Consider the following 21,393-nt stretch of genomic DNA (forward strand, 5'->3'; position numbering starts at 1 on the left):
GAGTGATGTAGAGCGTGCTGTAGAGAGTGATGTAAAGAGTGCTGTAGAGAGTGCTGTAGAGAGTGGTGTAGAGTGCCGTTAAAGAGTGGTTTCGAGAGTGGTTTCGAGAGTGGTGTAGAGTGATGTAGAGAGTGGTGTGTAGAGTGGTGTAGAGTGTGCTGTAGAGAGTGCTGTAGAGAGTGCTGTAGAGAGTGCTGTAGAGAGTGATGTAGAGAGTGCTGTAGAGAGTGCTGTAGAGAGTGTTATAGAGTGCTGTAGAGAGTGTTATAGAGTGCTGCTGGTGTATGGAGTGCTGTAGAGAGCGCTATAGACAGTGGTGTATGGAGTGGTGTATGGAGTGCTATAGAGAGTGGTGTATGGAGTTGTGTATGGAGTGCTATAGACAGTGGTGTATGGAGTGCTATAGAGAGTGGTGTATGGAGTGGTGTATGGAGTGCTATAGAGAGTGGTGTATGGAGTGCTATAGAGAGTGGTGTATGGAGTTGTGTATGGAGTGCTATAGACAGTGGTGTATGGAGTGCTATAGAGAGTGGTGTATGGAGTGGTGTATGGAGTGCTATAGAGAGTGGTGTATGGAGTGCTATAGACAGTGTTATAGAGAGTGGTGTATGGAGTGCTATAGACAGTGGTGTATGGAGTTTGTGTATGGAGTGCTATAGAGAGTGGTGTATGGAGTGGTGTATGGAGTGTTATAGACAGTGGTGTATGGAGTGCTATAGACAGTGCTATATAGAGTGGTGTATGGAGTGCTATAGACAGTGGTGTATGGAGTGGTGTATGGAGTTGTGTATGGAGTGCTATAGACATTGGTGTATGGAGTGCTATAGAGAGTGGTGTATGGAGTGGTGTATGGAGTGCTATAGAGAGTGGTGTATGGAGTGCTATAGAGAGTGGTGTATGGAGTGCTATAGACAGTGGTGTATGGAGTTTGTGTATGGAGTGCTATAGAGAGTGTTGTATGGAGTGTTATAGACAGTGGTGTATGGAGTGCTATAGACAGTGCTATATAGAGTGGTGTATGGAGTGCTATAGACAGTGGTGTATGGAGTGGTGTATGGAGTGTTATAGAGAGTGGTGTAGAGAGTGGTGTATGGAGTGCTATAGAGAGTGGTGTAGAGAGTGGTGTAGAGAGTGGTGTATGGAGTGCTATGGACAGTGGTGTAGAGAGTGGTGTATGGAGTGCTATAGACAGTGGTGTAGAGAGTGGTGTGTGGAGTGCTGTAGAGAGTGGTGTATGGAGTGTTATAGACAGTGGTGTAGAGAGTGGTGTATGGAGTGTTATAGACAGTGGTGTATGGAGTGTTATAGACAGTGGTGTATGGAGGGCTATAGACAGTGGTGTATGGAGTGGTGTATGGAGTGTTATAGACAGTTGTGTATGGAGTGTTATAGACAGTGGTGTAGAGAGTGGTGTATGGAGGGCTATAGACAGTGGTGTATGGAGTGCTATAGACTGTGGTGTATGGAGTGCTATAGACAGTGGTGTATGGAGTGTTATAGTCAGTGGTGTATGGAGTGGTGTATGGAGTGTTATAGACAGTGGTGTAGAGAGTGGTGTATGGAGTGCTATGGACAGTGGTGTATGGAGTGGTGTATGGAGTGTTATAGAGAGTGGTGTAGAGAGTGGTGTATGGAGTGCTATAGAGAGTGGTGTAGAGAGTGGTGTGTGGAGTGCTGTAGAGAGTGGTGTATGGAGTGTTATAGACAGTGGTGTAGAGAGTGGTGTATGGAGTGTTATAGACAGTGGTGTATGGAGTGGTGTATGGAGTGTTATAGACAGTGGTGTAGAGAGTGGTGTATGGAGGGCTATAGACAGTGGTGTATGGAGTGCTATAGACTGTGGTGTATGGAGTGCTATAGACAGTGGTGTATGGAGTGTTATAGACAGTGGTGTATGGAGTGGTGTATGGAGTGTTATAGACAGTGGTGTATGGAATGCTATGGACAGTGGTGTATGGAGTGTTATAGACAGTGGTGTAGAGAGTGGTGTATGGAGTGCTATGGACAGTGGTGTAGAGAGTGGTGTATGGAGTGCTATAGAGAGTGGTGTAGAGAGTGGTGTATGGAGTGCTATGGACAGTGGTGTAGAGAGTGGTGTGTGGAGTGCTGTAGAGAGTGGTGTATGGAGTGTTATAGAGAGTGGTATATGGAGTGCTATAGAGAGTGGTCTAGAGAGTGGTGTAGAGAGTGGTGTATGGAGTGCTATGGACAGTGGTGTAGAGAGTGGTGTATGGAGTGCTATAGACAGTGGTGTAGAGAGTGGTGTGTGGAGTGCTGTAGAGAGTGGTGTATGGAGTGTTATAGACAGTGGTGTAGAGAGTGGTGTATGGAGTGTTATAGACAGTGGTGTATGGAGTAGTGTATGGAGTGTTATAGAGAGTGGTGTAGAGAGTGGTGTATGGAGTGCTATAGAGAGTGGTGTAGAGAGTGGTGTAGAGAGTGATGTAACGAGTGATGTAACGAGTGCTGTAGAGAGTGCTGTAGAGAGTGCTGTAGAGAGTGATGTAGAGAGTGATGTAGAGTGGTGTAGAGAGTGGTAGAGAGTGATGTAGAGAGTGCTGTAAAGAGTGGTGTAGAGAGTGGTGTAGAGTGATGTAGAGAGTGCTGTAGAGAGTGGTGTAGAGAGTGGTGTAGAGAGTGGTGTAGAGAGTGGTGTAGAGTGGTGTAGAGAGTGCTGTAGAGAGTGTTATAGAGTGCTGTAGAGAGTGCTGTAGAGAGTGTTATAGAGTGCTGCTGGTGTATGGAGTGCTGTAGAGAGCGCTATAGACAGTGGTGTATGGAGTGGTGTATGGAGTGCCATAGAGAGTGGTGTATGGAGTTGTGTATGGAGTGCTATAGACAGTGGTGTATGGAGTGCTATAGAGAGTGGTGTATGGAGTGGTGTATGGAGTGCTATAGAGAGTGGTGTAGAGAGTGCTATAGAGAGTCGTGTATGGAGTTGTGTATGGAGTGCTATAGACAGTGGTGTATGGAGTGCTATAGAGAGTGGTGTATGGAGTGGTGTATGGAGTGCTATAGAGAGTGGTGTATGGAGTGCTATAGACAGTGCTATAGAGAGTGGTGTATGGAGTGCTATAGACAGTGGTGTATGGAGTTTGTGTATGGAGTGCTATAGAGAGTGGTGTATGGAGTGTTATAGACAGTGGTGTATGGAGTGCTATAGACAGTGCTATATAGAGTGGTGATTGGAGTGCTATAGACAGTGGTGTATGGAGTGGTGTATGGAGTTGTGTATGGAGTGCTATAGACAGTGGTGTATGGAGTGCTATAGAGAGTGGTGTATGGAGTGGTGTATGGAGTGCTATAGAGAGTGGTGTATGGAGTGCTATAGACAGTGCTATAGAGAGTGGTGTATGGAGTGCTATAGACAGTGGTGTATGGAGTTTGTGTATGGAGTGCTATAGAGAGTGGTGTATGGAGTGTTATAGACAGTGGTGTATGGAGTGCTATAGACAGTGCTATATAGAGTGGTGATTGGAGTGCTATAGACAGTGGTGTATGGAGTGGTGTATGGAGTGCTATAGACAGTGGTGTATGGAGTGCTATAGAGAGTGGTGTATGGAGTGCTATAGAGAGTGGTGTATGGAGTGCTATAGACAGTGCTATAGAGAGTGGTGTATGGAGTGCTATAGAGAGTGGTGTATGGAGTGGTGTATGGAGTGTTATAGACAGTGGTGTATGGAGTGCTATAGACAGTGCTATATAGAGTGGTGTATGGAGTGCTATAGACAGTGGTGTATGGAGTGGTGTATGGAGTGTTATAGAGAGTGTTGTATGGAGTGCTATAGAGAGTGGTGTAGAGAGTGGTGTAGAGAGTGGTGTATGGAGTGCTATGGACAGTGGTGTAGAGAGTGGTGTATGGAGTGCTATAGACAGTGGTGTAGAGAGTGGTGTGTGGAGTGCTGTAGAGAGTGGTGTATGGAGTGTTATAGACAGTGGTGTAGAGAGTGGTGTATGGAGTGTTATAGACAGTGGTGTATGGAGTGTTATAGACAGTGGTGTAGAGAGTGGTGTATGGAGGGCTATAGACAGTGGTGTATGGAGTGTTATAGACAGTTGTGTATGGAGTTTTATAGACAGTGGTGTAGAGAGTGGTGTATGGAGGGCTATAGACAGTGGTGTATGGAGTGCTATAGACTGTGGTGTATGGAGTGCTATAGACAGTGGTGTATGGAGTGTTATAGTCAGTGGTGTGTGGAGTGGTGTATGGAGTGTTATAGACAGTGGTGTAGAGAGTGGTGTATGGAGTGCTATGGACAGTGGTGTATGGAGTGGTGTATGGAGTGTTATAGAGAGTGGTGTAGAGAGTGGTGTATGGAGTGCTATAGAGAGTGGTGTAGAGAGTGGTGTGTGGAGTGCTGTAGAGAGTGGTGTATGGAGTGTTATAGACAGTGGTGTAGAGAGTGGTGTATGGAGTGTTATCGACAGTGGTGTATGGAGTGGTGTATGGAGTGTTATAGACAGTGGTGTAGAGAGTTGTGTATGGAGGGCTATAGACAGTGGTGTATGGAGTGCTATAGACTGTGGTGTATGGAGTGCTATAGACAGTGGTGTATGGAGTGTTATAGACAGTGGTGTATGGAGTGGTGTATGGAGTGTTATAGACAGTGGTGTATGGAATGCTATGGACAGTGGTGTATGGAGTGTTATAGACAGTGGTGTAGAGAGTGGTGTATGGAGTGCTATGGACAGTGGTGTAGAGAGTGGTGTATGGAGTGCTATAGAGAGTGGTGTAGAGAGTGGTGTAGAGAGTGGTGTATGGAGTGCTATGGACAGTGGTGTAGAGAGTGATATAGAGAGTGATATAGAGAGTGGTGTATGGAGTGGTTTATGGAGTGTTATAGACAGTGGTGTAGAGAGTGGTGTATGGAGTGTTGTAGAGAGTGGTGTGTGGAGTGCTATAGACAGTGGTGTAGAGAGTGGTGTATGGAGTGCTATAGAGAGTGCTGTAGAGAGTGGTGTATGGAGTGCTATAGAGAGTGGTGTAGAGAGTGGTGTATGGAGTGCTATGGACAGTGGTGTAGAGAGTGGTGTATGGAGTGCTATAGAGAGTGGTGTATGGAGTAGTGTATGGCGTGTTATAGACAGTGGTGTAGAGAGTGTTGTATGGTGTGCTATAGACAGTGGTGTAGAGAGTGGTGTATGCAGTGTTATAGACAGTGGTGTATGGAGTGGTGTGTGGAGTGTTATAGACAGTGGTGTAGAGAGTGATGTATGGAGTGTTATTGACAGTGGTGTATGGAGTGGTGTATGGAGTGCTGTAGAGAGTGGTGTATGGAGTGTTATAGACAGTGGTGTAGAGAGTGGTGTATGGAGTGTTATAGACAGTGGTGTAGAGAGTGGTGTATGGAGTGCTATAGAGAGTGGTGTAGAGAGTGGTGTAGAAAGTGGTGTAGAGTGATGTAGAGAGTGATGTAGAGAGTGATGTAGAGAGTGCTGTAGAGAGTGCTGTAGAGAGTGATGTAAAGAGTGATGTAGAGAGTGCTGTAGAGAGTGCTGTAGAGAGTGCTGTAGAGAGTGCTGTAGAGAGTGCTGTAGAGAGTGCTGTAGAGAGTGATGTAGAGAAATGTAGAGAGTGGTGTAGAGAGTGCTGTAGAGAGTGCTGTAGAGAGTGATGTAGAGAAATGTAGAGAGTGGTGTAGAGTGGTGTAGAGAGTGCTGTAAAGAGTGGTGTAGAGAGTGGTGTAGAGTGATGTAAAGAGTGGTGTAGAGAGTGGTGTAGAGAGTGGTGTAGAGAGTGCTGTAGAGAGTGCTGTAGAGAGTGTTATAGAGTGCTGTAGAGAGTGTTATAGAGTGCTGCTGGTGTATGGAGTGCTGTAGAGAGCGCTATAGACAGTGGTGTATGGAGTGGTGTATGGAGTGCTATAGAGAGTGGTGTATGGAGTTGTGTATGGAGTGCTATAGACAGTGTTGTATGGAGTGCTATAGAGAGTGGTGTATGCAGTGCTATAGAGAGTGGTGTATGGAGTGCTATAGAGAGTGGTGTATGTAGTTGTGTATGGAGTGCTATAGACAGTGGTGTATGGAGTGCTATAGAGAGTGGTGTATGGAGTGCTATATAGAGTGGTGTATGCAGTGCTATAGAGAGTGGTGTATGGAGTGCTATAGAGAGTGGTGTATGGAGTTGTGTATGGAGTGCTATAGACAGTGGTGTATGGAGTGCTATAGAGAGTGGTGTATGGAGTGGTGTATGGAGTGCTATAGAGAGTGGTGTATGGAGTGCTATAGACAGTGGTGTATGGAGTTTGTGTATGGAGTGCTATAGAGAGTGGTGTATGGAGTGGTGTATGGAGTGTTATAGACAGTGGTGTATGGAGTGCTATAGACAGTGCTATATAGAGTGGTGTATGGAGTGCTATAGACAGTGGTGTATGGAGTGCTATAGAGAGTGGTGTATGGAGTGCTATAGAGAGTGGTGTAGAGAGTGGTGTAGAGAGTGGTGTATGGAGTGCTATGGACAGTGGTGTAGAGAGTGGTGTATGGAGTGCTATAGACAGTGGTGTAGAGAGTGGTGTGTAGAGTGCTGTAGAGAGTGGTGTATTGAGTGTTATAGACAGTGGTGTAGAGAGTGGTGTATGGAGTGTTATAGACAGTGGTGTATGGAGTGTTATAGACAGTGGTGTAGAGAGTGGTGTATGGAGGGCTATAGACAGTGGTGTATGGAGTGGTGTATGGAGTGTTATAGACAGTTGTGTATGGAGTGTTATAGACAGTGGTGTAGAGAGTGGTGTATGGAGGGCTATAGACAGTGGTGTATGGAGTGCTATAGACTGTGGTGTATGGAGTGCTATAGACAGTGGTGTATGGAGTGTTATAGTCAGTGGTGTATGGAGTGGTGTATGGAGTGTTATAGACAGTGGTGTAGAGAGTGGTGTATGGAGTGCTATGGACAGTGGTGTATGGAGTGGTGTATGGAGTGTTATAGAGAGTGGTGTAGAGAGTGGTGTATGGAGTGCTATAGAGAGTGGTGTGTGGAGTGCTGTAGATAGTGGTGTATGGAGTGTTATAGACAGTGGTGTAGAGAGTGGTGTATGGAGTGTTATAGACAGTGGTGTATGGAGTGGTGTATGGAGTGTTATAGACAGTGGTGTAGAGAGTGGTGTATGGAGGGCTATAGGCAGTGGTGTATGGAGTGCTATAGACTGTGGTGTATGGAGTGCTATAGACAGTGGTGTATGGAGTGTTATAGACAGTGGTGTATGGAGTGGTGTATGGAGTGTTATAGACAGTGGTGTAGAGAGTGGTGTATGGAATGCTATGGACAGTGGTGTATGGAGTGTTATAGACAGTGGTGTAGAGAGTGGTGTATGGAGTGCTATGGCCAGTGGTGTAGAGAGTGGTGTATGGAGTGCTATAGAGAGTGGTGTAGAGAGTGGTGTATGGAGTGCTATGGACAGTGGTGTAGAGAGTGGTGTATAGAGTGCTATGGACAGTGGTGTAGAGAGTGCTATAGAGAGTGGTGTATGGAGTGGTTTATGGAGTGTTATAGACAGTGGTGTAGAGAGTGGTGTATGGAGTGTTATAGACAGTGGTGTAGAGAGTGGTGTATGGAGTGCTATAGACAGTGGTGTAGAGAGTGGTGCATGGATTGCTATAGAGAGTGGTGTATGGAGTGCTATAGAGAGTGGTGTAGAGAGTGGTGTATGGAGTGCTATGGACAGTGGTGTATGGAGTAGTGTATGGCGTGTTATAGACAGTGGTGTAGAGAGTGTTGTATGGTGTGCTATAGCCAGTGGTGTAGAGAGTGGTGTATGGAGTGTTATAGACAGTGGTGTATGGAGTGGTGTGTGGAGTGTTATAGACAGTGGTGTAGAGAGTGGTGTATGGAGTGTTATTGACAGTGGTGTATGGAGTGGTGTATGGAGTGCTGTAGAGAGTGGTGTATGGAGTGTTATAGACAGTGGTGTATGGAGTGCTATAGACAGTGCTATATAGAGTGGTGTATGGAGTGCTATAGACAGTGGTGTATGGAGTGTTATAGAGAGTGTTGTATGGAGTGCTATAGAGAGTGGTGTAGAGAGTGGTGTATGGAGTGCTATGGACAGTGGTGTAGAGAGTGGTGTATGGAGTGCTATAGACAGTGGTGTAGAGAGTGGTGTGTGGAGTGCTGTAGAGAGTGGTGTATGGAGTGTTATAGACAGTGGTGTAGAGAGTGGTGTATGGAGTGTTATAGACAGTGGTGTATGGAGTGTTATAGACAGTGGTGTAGAGAGTGGTGTATGGAGGGCTATAGACAGTGGTTAATGGAGTGGTGTATGGAGTGTTATAGACAGTTGTGTATGGAGTTTTATAGACAGTGGTGTAGAGAGTGGTGTATGGAGGGCTATAGACAGTGGTGTATGGAGTGCTATAGACTGTGGTGTATGGAGTGCTATAGACAGTGGTGTATGGAGTGTTATAGTCAGTGGTGTGTGGAGTGGTGTATGGAGTGTTATAGACAGTGGTGTAGAGAGTGGTGTATGGAGTGCTATGGACAGTGGTGTATGGAGTGGTGTATGGAGTGTTATAGAGAGTGGTGTAGAGAGTGGTGTATGGAGTGCTATAGAGAGTGGTGTAGAGAGTGGTGTGTGGAGTGTTATAGACAGTGGTGTAGAGAGTGGTGTATGGAGTGTTATAGACAGTGGTGTATGGAGTGGTGTATGGAGTGTTATAGACAGTGGTGTAGAGAGTTGTGTATGGAGGGCTATAGACAGTGGTGTATGGAGTGCTATAGACTGTGGTGTATGGAGTGCTATAGACAGTGGTGTATGGAGTGTTATAGACAGTGGTGTATGGAGTGGTGTATGGAGTGTTATAGACAGTGGTGTAGAGAGTGGTGTATGGAGTGCTATGGACAGTGGTGTAGAGAGTGGTGTATGGAGTGCTATAGAGAGTGGTGTAGAGAGTGCTATAGAGAGTGGTGTATGGAGTGCTATGGACAGTGGTGTAGAGAGTGGTGTATGGAGTGCTATGGACAGTGGTGTAGAGAGTGATATAGAGAGTGGTGTATGGAGTGGTTTATGGAGTGTTATAGACAGTGGTGTATGGAGTGTTATAGACAGTGGTGTAGAGAGTGGTGTGTGGAGTGCTATAGACAGTGGTGTAGAGAGTGGTGTATGGAGTGCTATAGAGAGTGCTGTAGAGAGTGGTGTATGGAGTGCTATAGAGAGTGGTGTAGAGAGTGGTGTATGGAGTGCTATGGACAGTGGTGTAGAGAGTGGTGTATGGAGTGCTATAGAGAGTGGTGTATGGAGTAGTGTATGGCGTGTTATAGACAGTGGTGTAGAGAGTGTTGTATGGTGTGCTATAGACAGTGGTGTAGAGAGTGGTGTATGCAGTGTTATAGACAGTGGTGTATGGAGTGGTGTGTGGAGTGTTATAGACAGTGGTGTAGAGAGTGGTGTATGGAGTGTTATTGACAGTGGTGTATGGAGTGGTGTATGGAGTGCTGTAGAGAGTGGTGTATGGAGTGTTATAGACAGTGGTGTAGAGAGTGGTGTATGGAGTGTTATAGACAGTGGTGTATGGAGTGGTGTATGGAGTGTTATAGAGAGTGGTGTAGAGAGTGGTGTATGGAGTGCTATAGAGAGTGCTGTAGAGAGTGGTGTAGAGAGTGGTGTAGAGTGATGTAGAGAGTGCTGTAGAGAGTGCTGTAGAGAGTGCTGTAGAGAGTGATGTAAAGAGTGATGTAAAGAGTGCTGTAGAGAGTGCTGTAGAGAGTGCTGTAGAGAGTGATGTAGAGAAATGTAGAGAGTGGTGTAGAGTGGTGTAGAGAGTGCTGTAAAGAGTGGTGTAGAGAGTGGTGTAGAGTGATGTAGAGAGTGGTGTAGAGAGTGATGTAGAGAGTGCTGTAGAGAGTGCTGTAGAGAGTGCTGTAGAGAGTGTTATAGAGTGCTGCTGGTGTATGGAGTGCTGTAGAGAGCGCTATAGACAGTGGTGTATGGAGTGGTGTATGGAGTGCTATAGAGAGTGGTGTATGGAGTTGTGTATGGAGTGCTATAGACAGTGGTGTATGGAGTGCTATAGAGAGTGGTGTATGCAGTGCTATAGAGAGTGGTGTATGGAGTGCTATAGAGAGTGGTGTATGTAGTTGTGTATGGAGTGCTATAGACAGTGGTGTATGGAGTGCTATAGAGAGTGGTGTATGGAGTGGTGTATGGAGTGCTATATAGAGTGGTGTATGCAGTGCTATAGAGAGTGGTGTATGGAGTGCTATAGAGAGTGGTGTATGGAGTTGTGTATGGAGTGCTATAGACAGTGGTGTATGGAGTGCTATAGAGAGTGGTGTATGGAGTGGTGTATGGAGTGCTATAGAGAGTGGTGTATGGAGTGCTATAGAGAGTGGTGTATGGAGTGCTATAGACAGTGGTGTATGGAGTTTGTGTATGGAGTGCTATAGAGAGTGGTGTATGGAGTGGTGTATGGAGTGTTATAGACAGTGGTGTATGGAGTGCTATAGACAGTGGTGTATGGAGTTTGTGTATGGAGTGCTATATAGAGTGGTGTATGGAGTGCTATAGACAGTGGTGTATGGAGTGCTATAGAGAGTGGTGTATGGAGTGCTATAGAGAGTGGTGTAGAGAGTGGTGTAGAGAGTGGTGTATGGAGTGCTATGGACAGTGGTGTAGAGAGTGGTGTATGGAGTGCTATAGACAGTGGTGTAGAGAGTGGTGTGTAGAGTGCTGTAGAGAGTGGTGTATTGAGTGTTATAGACAGTGGTGTAGAGAGTGGTGTATGGAGTGTTATAGACAGTGGTGTATGGAGTGTTATAGACAGTGGTGTAGAGAGTGGTGTATGGAGGGCTATAGACAGTGGTGTATGGAGTGGTGTATGGAGTGTTATAGACAGTTGTGTATGGAGTGTTATAGACAGCGGTGTAGAGAGTGGTGTATGGAGGGCTATAGCCAGTGGTGTATGGAGTGCTATAGACTGTGGTGTATGGAGTGCTATAGACAGTGGTGTATGGAGTGTTATAGTCAGTGGTGTATGGAGTGGTGTATGGAGTGTTATAGACAGTGGTGTATGGAGTGCTATGGACAGTGGTGTATGGAGTGGTGTATGGAGTGTTATAGAGAGTGGTGTATGGAGTGCTATAGAGAGTGGTGTAGAGAGTGGTGTGTGGAGTGCTGTAGATAGTGGTGTATGGAGTGTTATAGACAGTGGTGTAGAGAGTGGTGTATGGAGTGTTATAGACAGTGGTGTATGGAGTGGTGTATGGAGTGTTATAGACAGTGGTGTAGAGAGTGGTGTATGGAGGGCTATAGGCAGTGGTGTATGGAGTGCTATAGACTGTGGTGTATGGAGTGCTATAGACAGTGGTGTATGGAGTGTTATAGACAGTGGTGTATGGAGTGGTGTATGGAGTGTTATAGACAGTGGTGTAGAGAGTGGTGTATGGAATGCTATGGACAGTGGTGTATGGAGTGTTATAGACAGTGGTGTAGAGAGTGGTGTATGGAGTGCTATGGCCAGTGGTGTAGAGAGTGGTGTATGGAGTGCTATAGAGAGTGGTGTAGAGAGTGGTGTATGGAGTGCTATGGACAGTGGTGTATGGAGTGCTATAGAGAGTGGTGTATGGAGTGCTATAGAGAGTGGTGTAGAGAGTGGTGTAGAGAGTGGTGTAGAGAGTGGTGTATGGAGTGCTATAGACAGTGGTGTAGAGAGTGGTGTGTAGAGTGCTGTAGAGAGTGGTGTATTGAGTGTTATAGACAGTGGTGTAGAGAGTGGTGTATGGAGTGTTATCGACAGTGGTGTCTGGAGTGTTATAGACAGTGGTGTAGAGAGTGGTGTATGGAGGGCTATAGACAGTGGTGTATGGAGTGGTGTAGACAGTTGTGTATGGAGTGTTATAGACAGTGGTGTAGAGAGTGGTGTATGGAGGGCTATAGCCAGTGGTGTATGGAGTGCTATAGACTGTGGTGTATGGAGTGCTATAGACAGTGGTGTATGGAGTGTTATAGTCAGTGGTGTATGGAGTGGTCTATGGAGTGTTATAGACAGTGGTGTAGAGAGTGGTGTATGGAGTGCTATGGACAGTGGTGTATGGAGTGGTGTATGGAGTGTTATAGAGAGTGGTGTAGAGAGTGGTGTATGGAGTGCTATAGAGAGTGGTGTAGAGAGTGGTGTGTGGAGTGCTGTAGATAGTGGTGTATGGAGTGTTATAGTGGTGTAGAGAGTGGTGTATGGAGTGGTGTATGGAGTGTTATAGACAGTGGTGTAGAGAGTGGTGTATGGAGGGCTATAGGCAGTGGTGTATGGAGTGCTATAGACTGTGGTGTATGGAGTGCTATAGACAGTGGTGTATGGAGTGTTATAGACAGTGGTGTATGGAGTGGTGTATGGAGTGTTATAGACAGTGGTGTAGAGAGTGGTGTATGGAATGCTATGGACAGTGGTGTATGGAGTGTTATAGACAGTGGTGTAGAGAGTGGTGTATGGAGTGCTATGGCCAGTGGTGTAGAGAGTGGTGTATGGAGTGCTATAGAGAGTGGTGTATGGAGTGCTATGGACAGTGGTGTAGAGAGTGGTGTATGGAGTGCTATGGACAGTGGTGTAGAGAGTGCTATAGAGAGTGGTGTATGGAGTGGTTTATGGAGTGTTATAGACAGTGGTGTAGAGAGTGGTGTATGGAGTGTTATAGACAGTGGTGTAGAGAGTGGTGTATGGAGTGCTATAGACAGTGGTGTAGAGAGTGGTGCATGGATTGCTATAGAGAGTGCTGTAGAGAGTGGTGTATGGAGTGCTATAGAGAGTGGTGTATGGAGTGCTATGGACAGTGGTGTATGGAGTAGTGTATGGCGTGTTATAGACAGTGGTGTAGAGAGTGTTGTATGGTGTGCTATAGCCAGTGGTGTAGAGAGTGGTGTATGGAGTGTTATAGACAGTGGTGTATGGAGTGGTGTGTGGAGTGTTATAGACAGTGGTGTAGAGAGTGGTGTATGGAGTGTTATTGACAGTGGTGTATGGAGTGGTGTATGGAGTGCTGTAGAGAGTGGTGTATGGAGTGTTATAGACAGTGCTGTAGAGAGTGGTGTATGGAGTGTTATAGACAGTGCTATAGAGAGTGGTGTATGGAGTGTTATAGACAGTGCTATAGAGAGTGGTGTATGGAGTGTTATAGACAGTGCTATAGAGAGTGGTGTATGGAGTGTTATAGACAGTGGTGTAGAGAGTGGTGTATGGAGTGCTATGGACAGTGGTGTAGAGAGTGGTGTATGGAGTGGTGTATGGAGTGTTATAGACAGTGCTATAGAGAGTGGTGTATGGAGTGTTATAGACAGTGCTATAGAGAGTGGTGTATGGAGTTGTGTATGGAGGGCTATAGACAGTGGTGTATGGAGTGCTTTAGACAGTGCTATAGACAGTGCTATAGAGAGTGGTGTATGGAGTGTTATAGACAGTGCTATAGAGAGTGGTGTATGGAGTGTTATAGACAGTGGTGTAGAGAGTGGTGTGCAGAACATTAAGACAAGTTCTTGAGCCTTCCAGTGGCTGGGTTGTCAGGTCCATCTCCCTGAAGACTCCATAACTACGTGTTTCTCTTCACGTCTTAGTGGAAACGCAAATGACTGATTTTTTTAGAAAGAACTTTGAGATGTGTGTGTGTGTGTGCTTTGATACGTGTGTGTGTGCTTTGAGATGTGTGTGCTTTGAGGTGTGTGTGTGTGGACCTGTCATGTGCCTGCTTTTAGATAAAGGCCCCCTCTGTTACATGAACCCATTCTGAATGGTGTTTTATTTTTATATGTCTGTATTATTTGTGGTGATATAAGCCTATTACAAGAGTATAAAGGATGTCTCTCTCTGTCTCTCTCTCTCTCTGTCTCTCTCTCTCTCTGTCTCTCTCACGCTCTCTCTCTCTCTGTCTGTGTGGTAATGTAAGATGTTATTAGAGAGGAAGTCTGCTGTAGACTACACTATGTCACATCCTGCTGAGCAAGCTGATAAAGGACCTCATGAAGATTCAATATTCAACTAATTAATTCTGCTGCCCAACTCACCCCATGGTCTGAGGAAGACTGTGTGTGTGTGTGTGTGTGTGTGTGTGTGTGTGTGTGTGTGTGTGTGTGTGTGTGTGTGTGTGTGTGTGTGTGTGTGTGTGTGTGTGTGTGTGTGTGTGTGTGTCTCGCTGGCGAAGCAGCTGTTGGAGGCTTGAAATGTTCTAAAATCAGACTGTAGACTTTTATCCCTGTCTTAATGTTCTCCCTCTCATTAACTTCTCATTAGTGATCACTGACCCTGTCCTCTCCTGACTTGAACCCATAGTTCACCTCAACCCCTGAAGGCTTCGTTACAGAAACCACACCAACATATTAACGTGGGGATGTATGTTTTAGTCTCATTATCAAACAGTTGCAATAGGTAGAAGATGCAGATGTGTCACTGCACATCAACCCATGAGTGAGTGTGTATGTGTCGTTCTGTGCCTCAGTGTGTGTGTGTGTGTGTGTGTCAAAACGTCACACTGATACTACTGAAGAGGCATACACTTACAGCCACAACAATACACTCACAGCCACACAAAAAACACTCACAGCCACAAAAATACACAACAATACACTCACATCCACAAGAATACACTCACAGCCACAAAAATAGAAAAACATACACAAAAATACACTCACAGCCACAAAAATACACAAAAATACACTCACAGCCACAAAAATACACAATAAAATTAATTTATTGTTTTTTCCTCTCTCTCTCTCTCTCTCTCTCTCTCTCTCTCTCTCTCTCTCTCTCTCTCTTTCTAGGAGAATATTAATATAGATGAAGCAGCTAACTGTCTGGTGAAGCACATCATCGCCAACGAGAATGATTTTCTCCAATCAGAAGTTCCTGACACCATCTCCCCCCAATTAAACTCTGGCAGGGGCGGGACCTGCTCTTCCTGTTTCAAATCGTAGAATACCTCCACCACTACACACTCCTCCACCACTACACACTCCTCCACCACTACACACTCCTCCACCACTACACACTCCTCCACCACGACACACTCCTCCACCACGACACACTCCTCCACCACGACACACTCCTCCACCACGACACACTCCTCCACCACGACACACTCCTCCACCACGACACACTCCCCCACCACTACACACTCCTCCACCACGACACACTCCTTCACCACTACACACTCCTCCACCACTACACACTCCTCCACCACTACACACTCCTCCACCACGACACACTCCTCCACCACTACACACTCCTCTACCACGACACACTCCTCCACCACTACACGCTCCTCCACCACTACTACATACTCCTCCACCACTACTACACACTCCTCCACCACTACTACACACTCCTCCACCACTACTACACACTCCTCCACCACTACACACGCCTCCACCACTACACACTCCTCCACCACTACACAGTCCTCCACCCCTACACAGTCCTCCAGCACTACACACTCATCCACCACTACACACTCATCCACCACGACACACTCCTCCACCACGACACACTCCTCCACCACTACACACTCCTCCACCACGACACACTCCTCCACCACGACACACTCCTCCACCACGACACACTCCTCCACCACTACACGCTCCCCCACCACTACACACTCCTCCACCACTACTACACACTCCTCCACCACTACACACTCCCCCACCACTACACACACTCCCCCACCACTACACACTCCCCCACCACTGCTACACACTCCTCCACCACTACACACTCCTCCACCACTACTACACACTCCCCCACCACTACACACTCCCCCACCACTGCTACACACTCCTCCACCACTACACACTCCTCCACCACCACTACACACTCCTCCACCACTACACACTCCTCCCAGATGTGGACAGAATGCGAACAACAGTAATCCATTCCACTGGCCTCCTGCATGTGTAAACTGGACATGAGAAGTATTTTTGTATTGTTGGGGAGAATCCAGGAAGCGTGTAGGAGCTCTCCCTCCTCTTCCAAATCATATAAAACATCACATGTTATTGGTCACACAGTTTACAGCAAGTATAAAAGGTGCAGTGAAATGCTTACCCGCTAGCTCCCTCAACACTGTAGCACGAATATTGTACGTGCGTGCGTGTGTGCGTGCGCACGTGGATTGGATTCGATGTGTGGTGAGTCAGTGCAAGATAGTCTCTGAGGTGCAAAAAGTTTCTCCTCTTGTTAGTGTGCAGTGTGTGTGTGTCACAGGAGGTTGGTGGCACCTTAATTGGGGAGGATGGGCTTGTGGTAATGACTGGAACAGAATCAATGGAATGGTATGGAACACTTCCAACACGTGTTTTCCATGGTTTCCATGTATTCCATGTGTTTGATACCATTCCATTTACTCCATTCCAGCCATTATAATGAGCCGTCCTCCTCTCAGCAGCATTGTGTGCTGTGTGTGTTTGTGTGTTTGTGTAAGTGTGCGTTTATTTGTGCCTGTGGGTTTTTATCAGAGACAAGGTCACCTTCAAGGCGACTCGGAGCCTTGTCTGTGTAACCATGGAGACAGAGCTAACGAAGACACACACACTTCGCAGCTCTGGGTTAGCTACTTCTGTTAAATGATTCGCCCCAATATATCCGTCCTTCTTTCTCTCTTTATTTCTCTCTCCCTTTATCCATCACCTCTTCCTCTGCATCTCTCTCTTTCTCTCTCTGTTGTCTCTTCTTCCCTGACTACAACTCCCATGTTTCCCACATTTAACCAATCACATTTACAAGGCTTTACCACAGAGTCTGTAACACAGTAGAGTACTACCCTGCCCGTCCATTCTCTGTTCAGTACAGTACTTCCTTGCCAGTCCACCAGTACAGTACTTCCCTGCCAGTCCACCAGTACAGTACTTCCCTGCCAGTCCACCAGTACAGTTCTTCCCTGCCAGTCCACCAGTACAGTTCTTCCCTGCCAGTCCACCAGTACAGTTCTTCCCTGCCAGTCCACCAGTACAGTACTTCCCTGCCAGTCCACCAGTACAGTTCTTCCCTGCCAGTCCACCAGTACAGTTCTTCCCTGCCAGTCCACCAGTACAGTACTTCCCTGCCCGTCCACTAGTACAGTTCTTCCCTGCCAGTCTACCAGTACAGTACTTCCCTGCCAGTCCACCAGTACAGTACTTCCCTGCCAGTCCACCAGTACAGTTCTTCCCTGCCAGTCCACCAGTACAGTTCTTCCCTGCCAGTCCACCAGTACAGTACTTCCCTGCCAGTCCACTAGTACAGTACTTCCTTGCCAGTCCACCAGTACAGTACTTCCCTGCCAGTCCACCAGTACAGTTCTTCCCTGCCAGCCCACCAGTACAGTTCTTCCCTGCCAGTCCACCAGTACAGTTCTTCCCTGCCAGTCCACCAGTACAGTTCTTCCCTGCCCGTCCACCAGTACAGTTTTTCCCTGCCAGTCCACCAGTACAGTTCTTCCCTGCCAGTCCACCAGTACAGTTCTTCCCTGCCAGTCCACCAGTACAGTTCTTCCCTGCCAGTCCACCAGTACAGTTCTTCCCTGCCAGTCCACCAGTACAGTTCTTCCCTGCCAGTCCACCAGTACAGTTCTTCCCTGCCAGTCCACCAGTACAGTACTTCCCTGCCAGTCCACCAGTACAGTTCTTCCCTGCCAGTCCACCAGTACAGTACTTCCCTGCCAGTCCACCAGTACAGTTCTTCCTTGCCAGTCCACCAGTACAGTTCTTCCCTGCCAGTCCACCAGTACAGTACTTCCCTGCCCGTCCACTCTCTGTCCACTCAACAGTGGACTTTATACACATTCTCTACTTAGTATTGTTGTAATAATCTGTTAACTATTTCTTATGGCGCTGGTGTTATGTTCATGGTACATTATGTTCTCAGTGTGTTACAGCTGTTAGTGAAATATCCATGGGCTGTTGCTTTTATAACGGAGAATGTGTCTTGTTTTTATTCAGTTTCATCTTAAATATGGTGTTTAAATAAATTGCAACACAGCTCATCATGTGACCACCTCAACATTTTGTTGTATTTATCAACTTCTAATGAATGTTGTATTGTGATCATTCTGTAATGTATTTGAATATTAGATGAATAGAGAGATATCAACTGTACATTCCTATGTAGCCAGGTTGTAATAGCAGATTCATATTCACTTTTAGAGATTATGCTTTGAATAAACCATAGCTTTTCAGATGATTGTGTCAACTTCCTGTTGTGTGTTAACTTGAGACTCACTGTGTTAGAGCTCTCTGAGTGTGCGTGTGTATGTGCATGTGTATATTTGTGTGTGTATGCATTTTCTTATATATATATATATATATATATATGTGTGTGTGTGTGCGTGCGTGCGTGCGTGCGTGCGTGCGTGCGTGCGTGCGTGCGTGCGTGCGTGCGTGCGTGCGTGCGTGCGTGCGTGCGTGCGTGCGTGCGTGACAGAGAGAGAAACAAAGAGAGCGGTAACAGGATGAAGCAGTATGCGTTGTAAACCCTGCTGTTTGATTGGTTCACTCAGAACTCCAAACATTCCCAAGCCCCTTGGATCACTGTTATTGGATTCAGGAAAAACAGATTCCTTCCCTGTGGCACGGAATTAGGCTCACATCTCAAACATTACCATTCACTACAATGCATCCCAGTCTAAATCCCAGCCTCGCCGTCTCCTTCCAAACATCCTCTTTCCCTGTTTCCTTATTCTCCCTTATGGGCAGCAGGTAACCTAGCTGTTATAGTTTTTCTCAATTACTTAAACACAAAAACTGGTTCCTGTAGCACAAAAACCCATACCCTTACGTCATTCCCAAAAACACACATATTTCCCATAACCATAAACACTATTCACCTGTTTCCACAAGTTTCAATATTCAAAACACTTTCTGCAAAACTTTACACAAAAGTGGCCAAATAAATCAATCATTGCACTATATACTCATTCAGCAAACACATGCTCTCAATATAATTAACTCAAGTCATCACAAACTCAACTGAAATAGCACACCTTTCTCCAGGTGCAAACACTAAGCCTCAAAATTGTTAATTAGGGCTAGGCCCCTTTTTTCTCCATTTCCGCCTGAATGACGTGCCCAAAGTAAACTGCCTGTAGCTCAGGCCCCGAAGCCAGGATATGCATGTAATTGGTACCATTGGAAATAAAACACTTTGAAGTTTGTAGAAATGTTAAAATAATTTAGGAGAATATAACACAATAGATATGGTAGGAGAAAATCCTAAGAAAAACCAACCTGATTTGTTTGGTTTGTTGAGAGACCATCCTCTTAGAAAGGCAAGTAAAAGGTCATATTGAAAATAGCTCCCTGGCTCCCTGGATGCAATTCCTATGGCTTCCACAGGGTGTCAGCAGTCTTTGTTCAATGTTTCAGGCTTGTAACTTCAAAAACGAATAAGAAATATCCGTTTTAGTACAGAGACACAGTCTTGGAAATTCGTGTTTGCGTGCGCCATGAAGACAGTACGCCCCTGCTAAAATTTATTTTCCTATTGAACATACTTCTTTCTGTAAGAAATACTATAGTTTGATTACATTTTAGGGTATCTGAGGAATGAATAGAAACATATTTTGACTTGTTGAAACAAAGTTTAGGGGTAGATTTTCGGATTCCTTTCTCTGCATGTTGAATGAGTCCTCAAACAATCGCATGGCATGTTTTTGCTGTAATAGCTACTGTACATCGGACAGTGCAGTTAGATTAACAAGAATTTAAGCTTTCAGCCGATATAAGACACTTATATGTACCTAAATGTTGACTATCCATAATCTTTATGATTATTTATTTGATTTGTGCGCCCTCCAGTTTCACCGGAAGTCCGCGTAGCCCTAAGAAGTTTTTAACACACCAATCAGAATTGCAGTATCAATAAATAGGGCCTGGAGGCATGTCCATGTGCTTTTGAACAATGGATCCTAACAATGCCCGAAGTTGCAAGACAACAGAGAGGAAGAGGACAACAACAACAACAACAAAGACAAGTAATCTCAGATGAAATCCGTGCCACCCTAGTTCATCATGTGCTCATACATGGGAGGACTATGAGAGAAGCTGGACAGCTAGTGCAACCCAACCTAAGCCGTTACACAGTTGTGTCCATTGACCATACTTTCATAAGGGAAAACAGGTCATTTGCCTTGTTGTTACTGTGATACATGTAATATTGTAGTGCATATAGACTGAATCTCCACTTTGTTCTCAGTGTAGTTTTTACCACGGTAATGGACGACCATAGGTCAGTAATGGTCAAATTTCATTTTTGCGGCCATCTATTGGAGGTTAGGCGGAGACTTCTCACAGCTGAGCAGGAGACTGCCCTGGTGAATATGGTGATTGCCAATAATGCCATCCGTTTGAGGGAAATTCAAACCCAAATAGTTGAAGACCAGGTAGTCTTCCAAGGAATTGACAGCATTTCCACCATTGACCGGATCCTTCAGAAGAACCAAATATGGACAAAGCAGCTGTACCGTGTGCCTTTTGAACGGAATTCAAACAGAGTTAAGGAGCAACGATTCCAATATGTGCAGGTAATTGCTATACTGTATATAACTTTTACAGTATGTAGAGTATGGCCCATCTCTCCAGCATATCAATACAGTACTGTATAGTAATGTGTTACAGTAACTGCAGTACACAATCTTTCATTCCAGTACAGTACTACAGTACAGTACTGTATTTGAAGTACAGTGTGTGTTTTTTTAACTTCTGTAGAGAATCTTTGAGCTGGATGCCATGGCTGACCCACAGGAGTACATCTTCATTGACGAGGCAGGGTTTAATCTAACAAAAATGCTCAAAAGGGGGGGGGGGGGGGGGTGCAACATCATTGGTCACCGTGCCATCATACAGGTTCCTGGCCAGAGGGGAGGAACGTCACCCTATGTGCAGCCATCAGCAATCGTGGCGTCCTCCACCGCCATGTCAAAGTACAACACGGCACAACTCCTTCAATTTCTAGATCAGCTGCACAATAACACTCTTCAACAGGAAGGGGAGCCAGGGCAACCAGAGCAAGCCCAATATGTTGTCATTTGGGTTAACGTGAGTTTCCATCGGGCTGCTCTGGTTCGCGCCTGGTTTAATGACCACCCCAGGTTCACCATTCTTTTTTTGCCAGCATATTCCCCATTTCTGAATCCGATTGAGGAATTTTCTCAACATGGCGGTGGAGAGTGTATGACTGCAAACCCTACACACAGCAAAACCTCCTGGAGGCAATGGTGGACGCCTGTGGTGATGTGTCTGTGGAGTCTATCCAGGGTTTTCTAAGGCACAAAAGGGCATTTTTCCCACACTGCCTGACAAGAGCAAACATAATGTGTGACGTTGATGAGACATTATGGCCTGACCCAGACCTGAGACGATGAGAACGCTGATGCTGAGTAACCTGTACATTTGCTGCATTTGGAAATAAAGCTTTTGGGAATTGGGTATTTTACTGTGCATGGACTCCTCCTTA

The 21,393-nt window shown here is 45.8% G+C and overlaps 1 protein-coding gene across 1 annotated transcript in view; it reads left to right on the top strand.

Annotated features, from left to right (window-relative positions):
* Nucleotides 1–18,120, top strand: part of LOC139549527 (ras-related protein Rab-38-like) — a 51,003-nt gene extending 32,883 nt beyond the window's left edge. The window contains exon 3 of the mRNA XM_071360113.1: nt 14,733–18,120. Within this exon, the coding sequence (XP_071216214.1) occupies nt 14,733–14,885 (153 nt within the window). The 3' untranslated portion in view covers nt 14,886–18,120. The remainder of the gene's footprint in view (nt 1–14,732) is intronic.
* Nucleotides 18,121–21,393: the final 3,273 nt, after the last annotated feature.

The sequence above is a fragment of the Salvelinus alpinus genome, chromosome 22 (genome assembly GCF_045679555.1).
Source record: "Salvelinus alpinus chromosome 22, SLU_Salpinus.1, whole genome shotgun sequence".
NCBI classification, from domain to species: domain Eukaryota; kingdom Metazoa; phylum Chordata; class Actinopteri; order Salmoniformes; family Salmonidae; genus Salvelinus; species Salvelinus alpinus.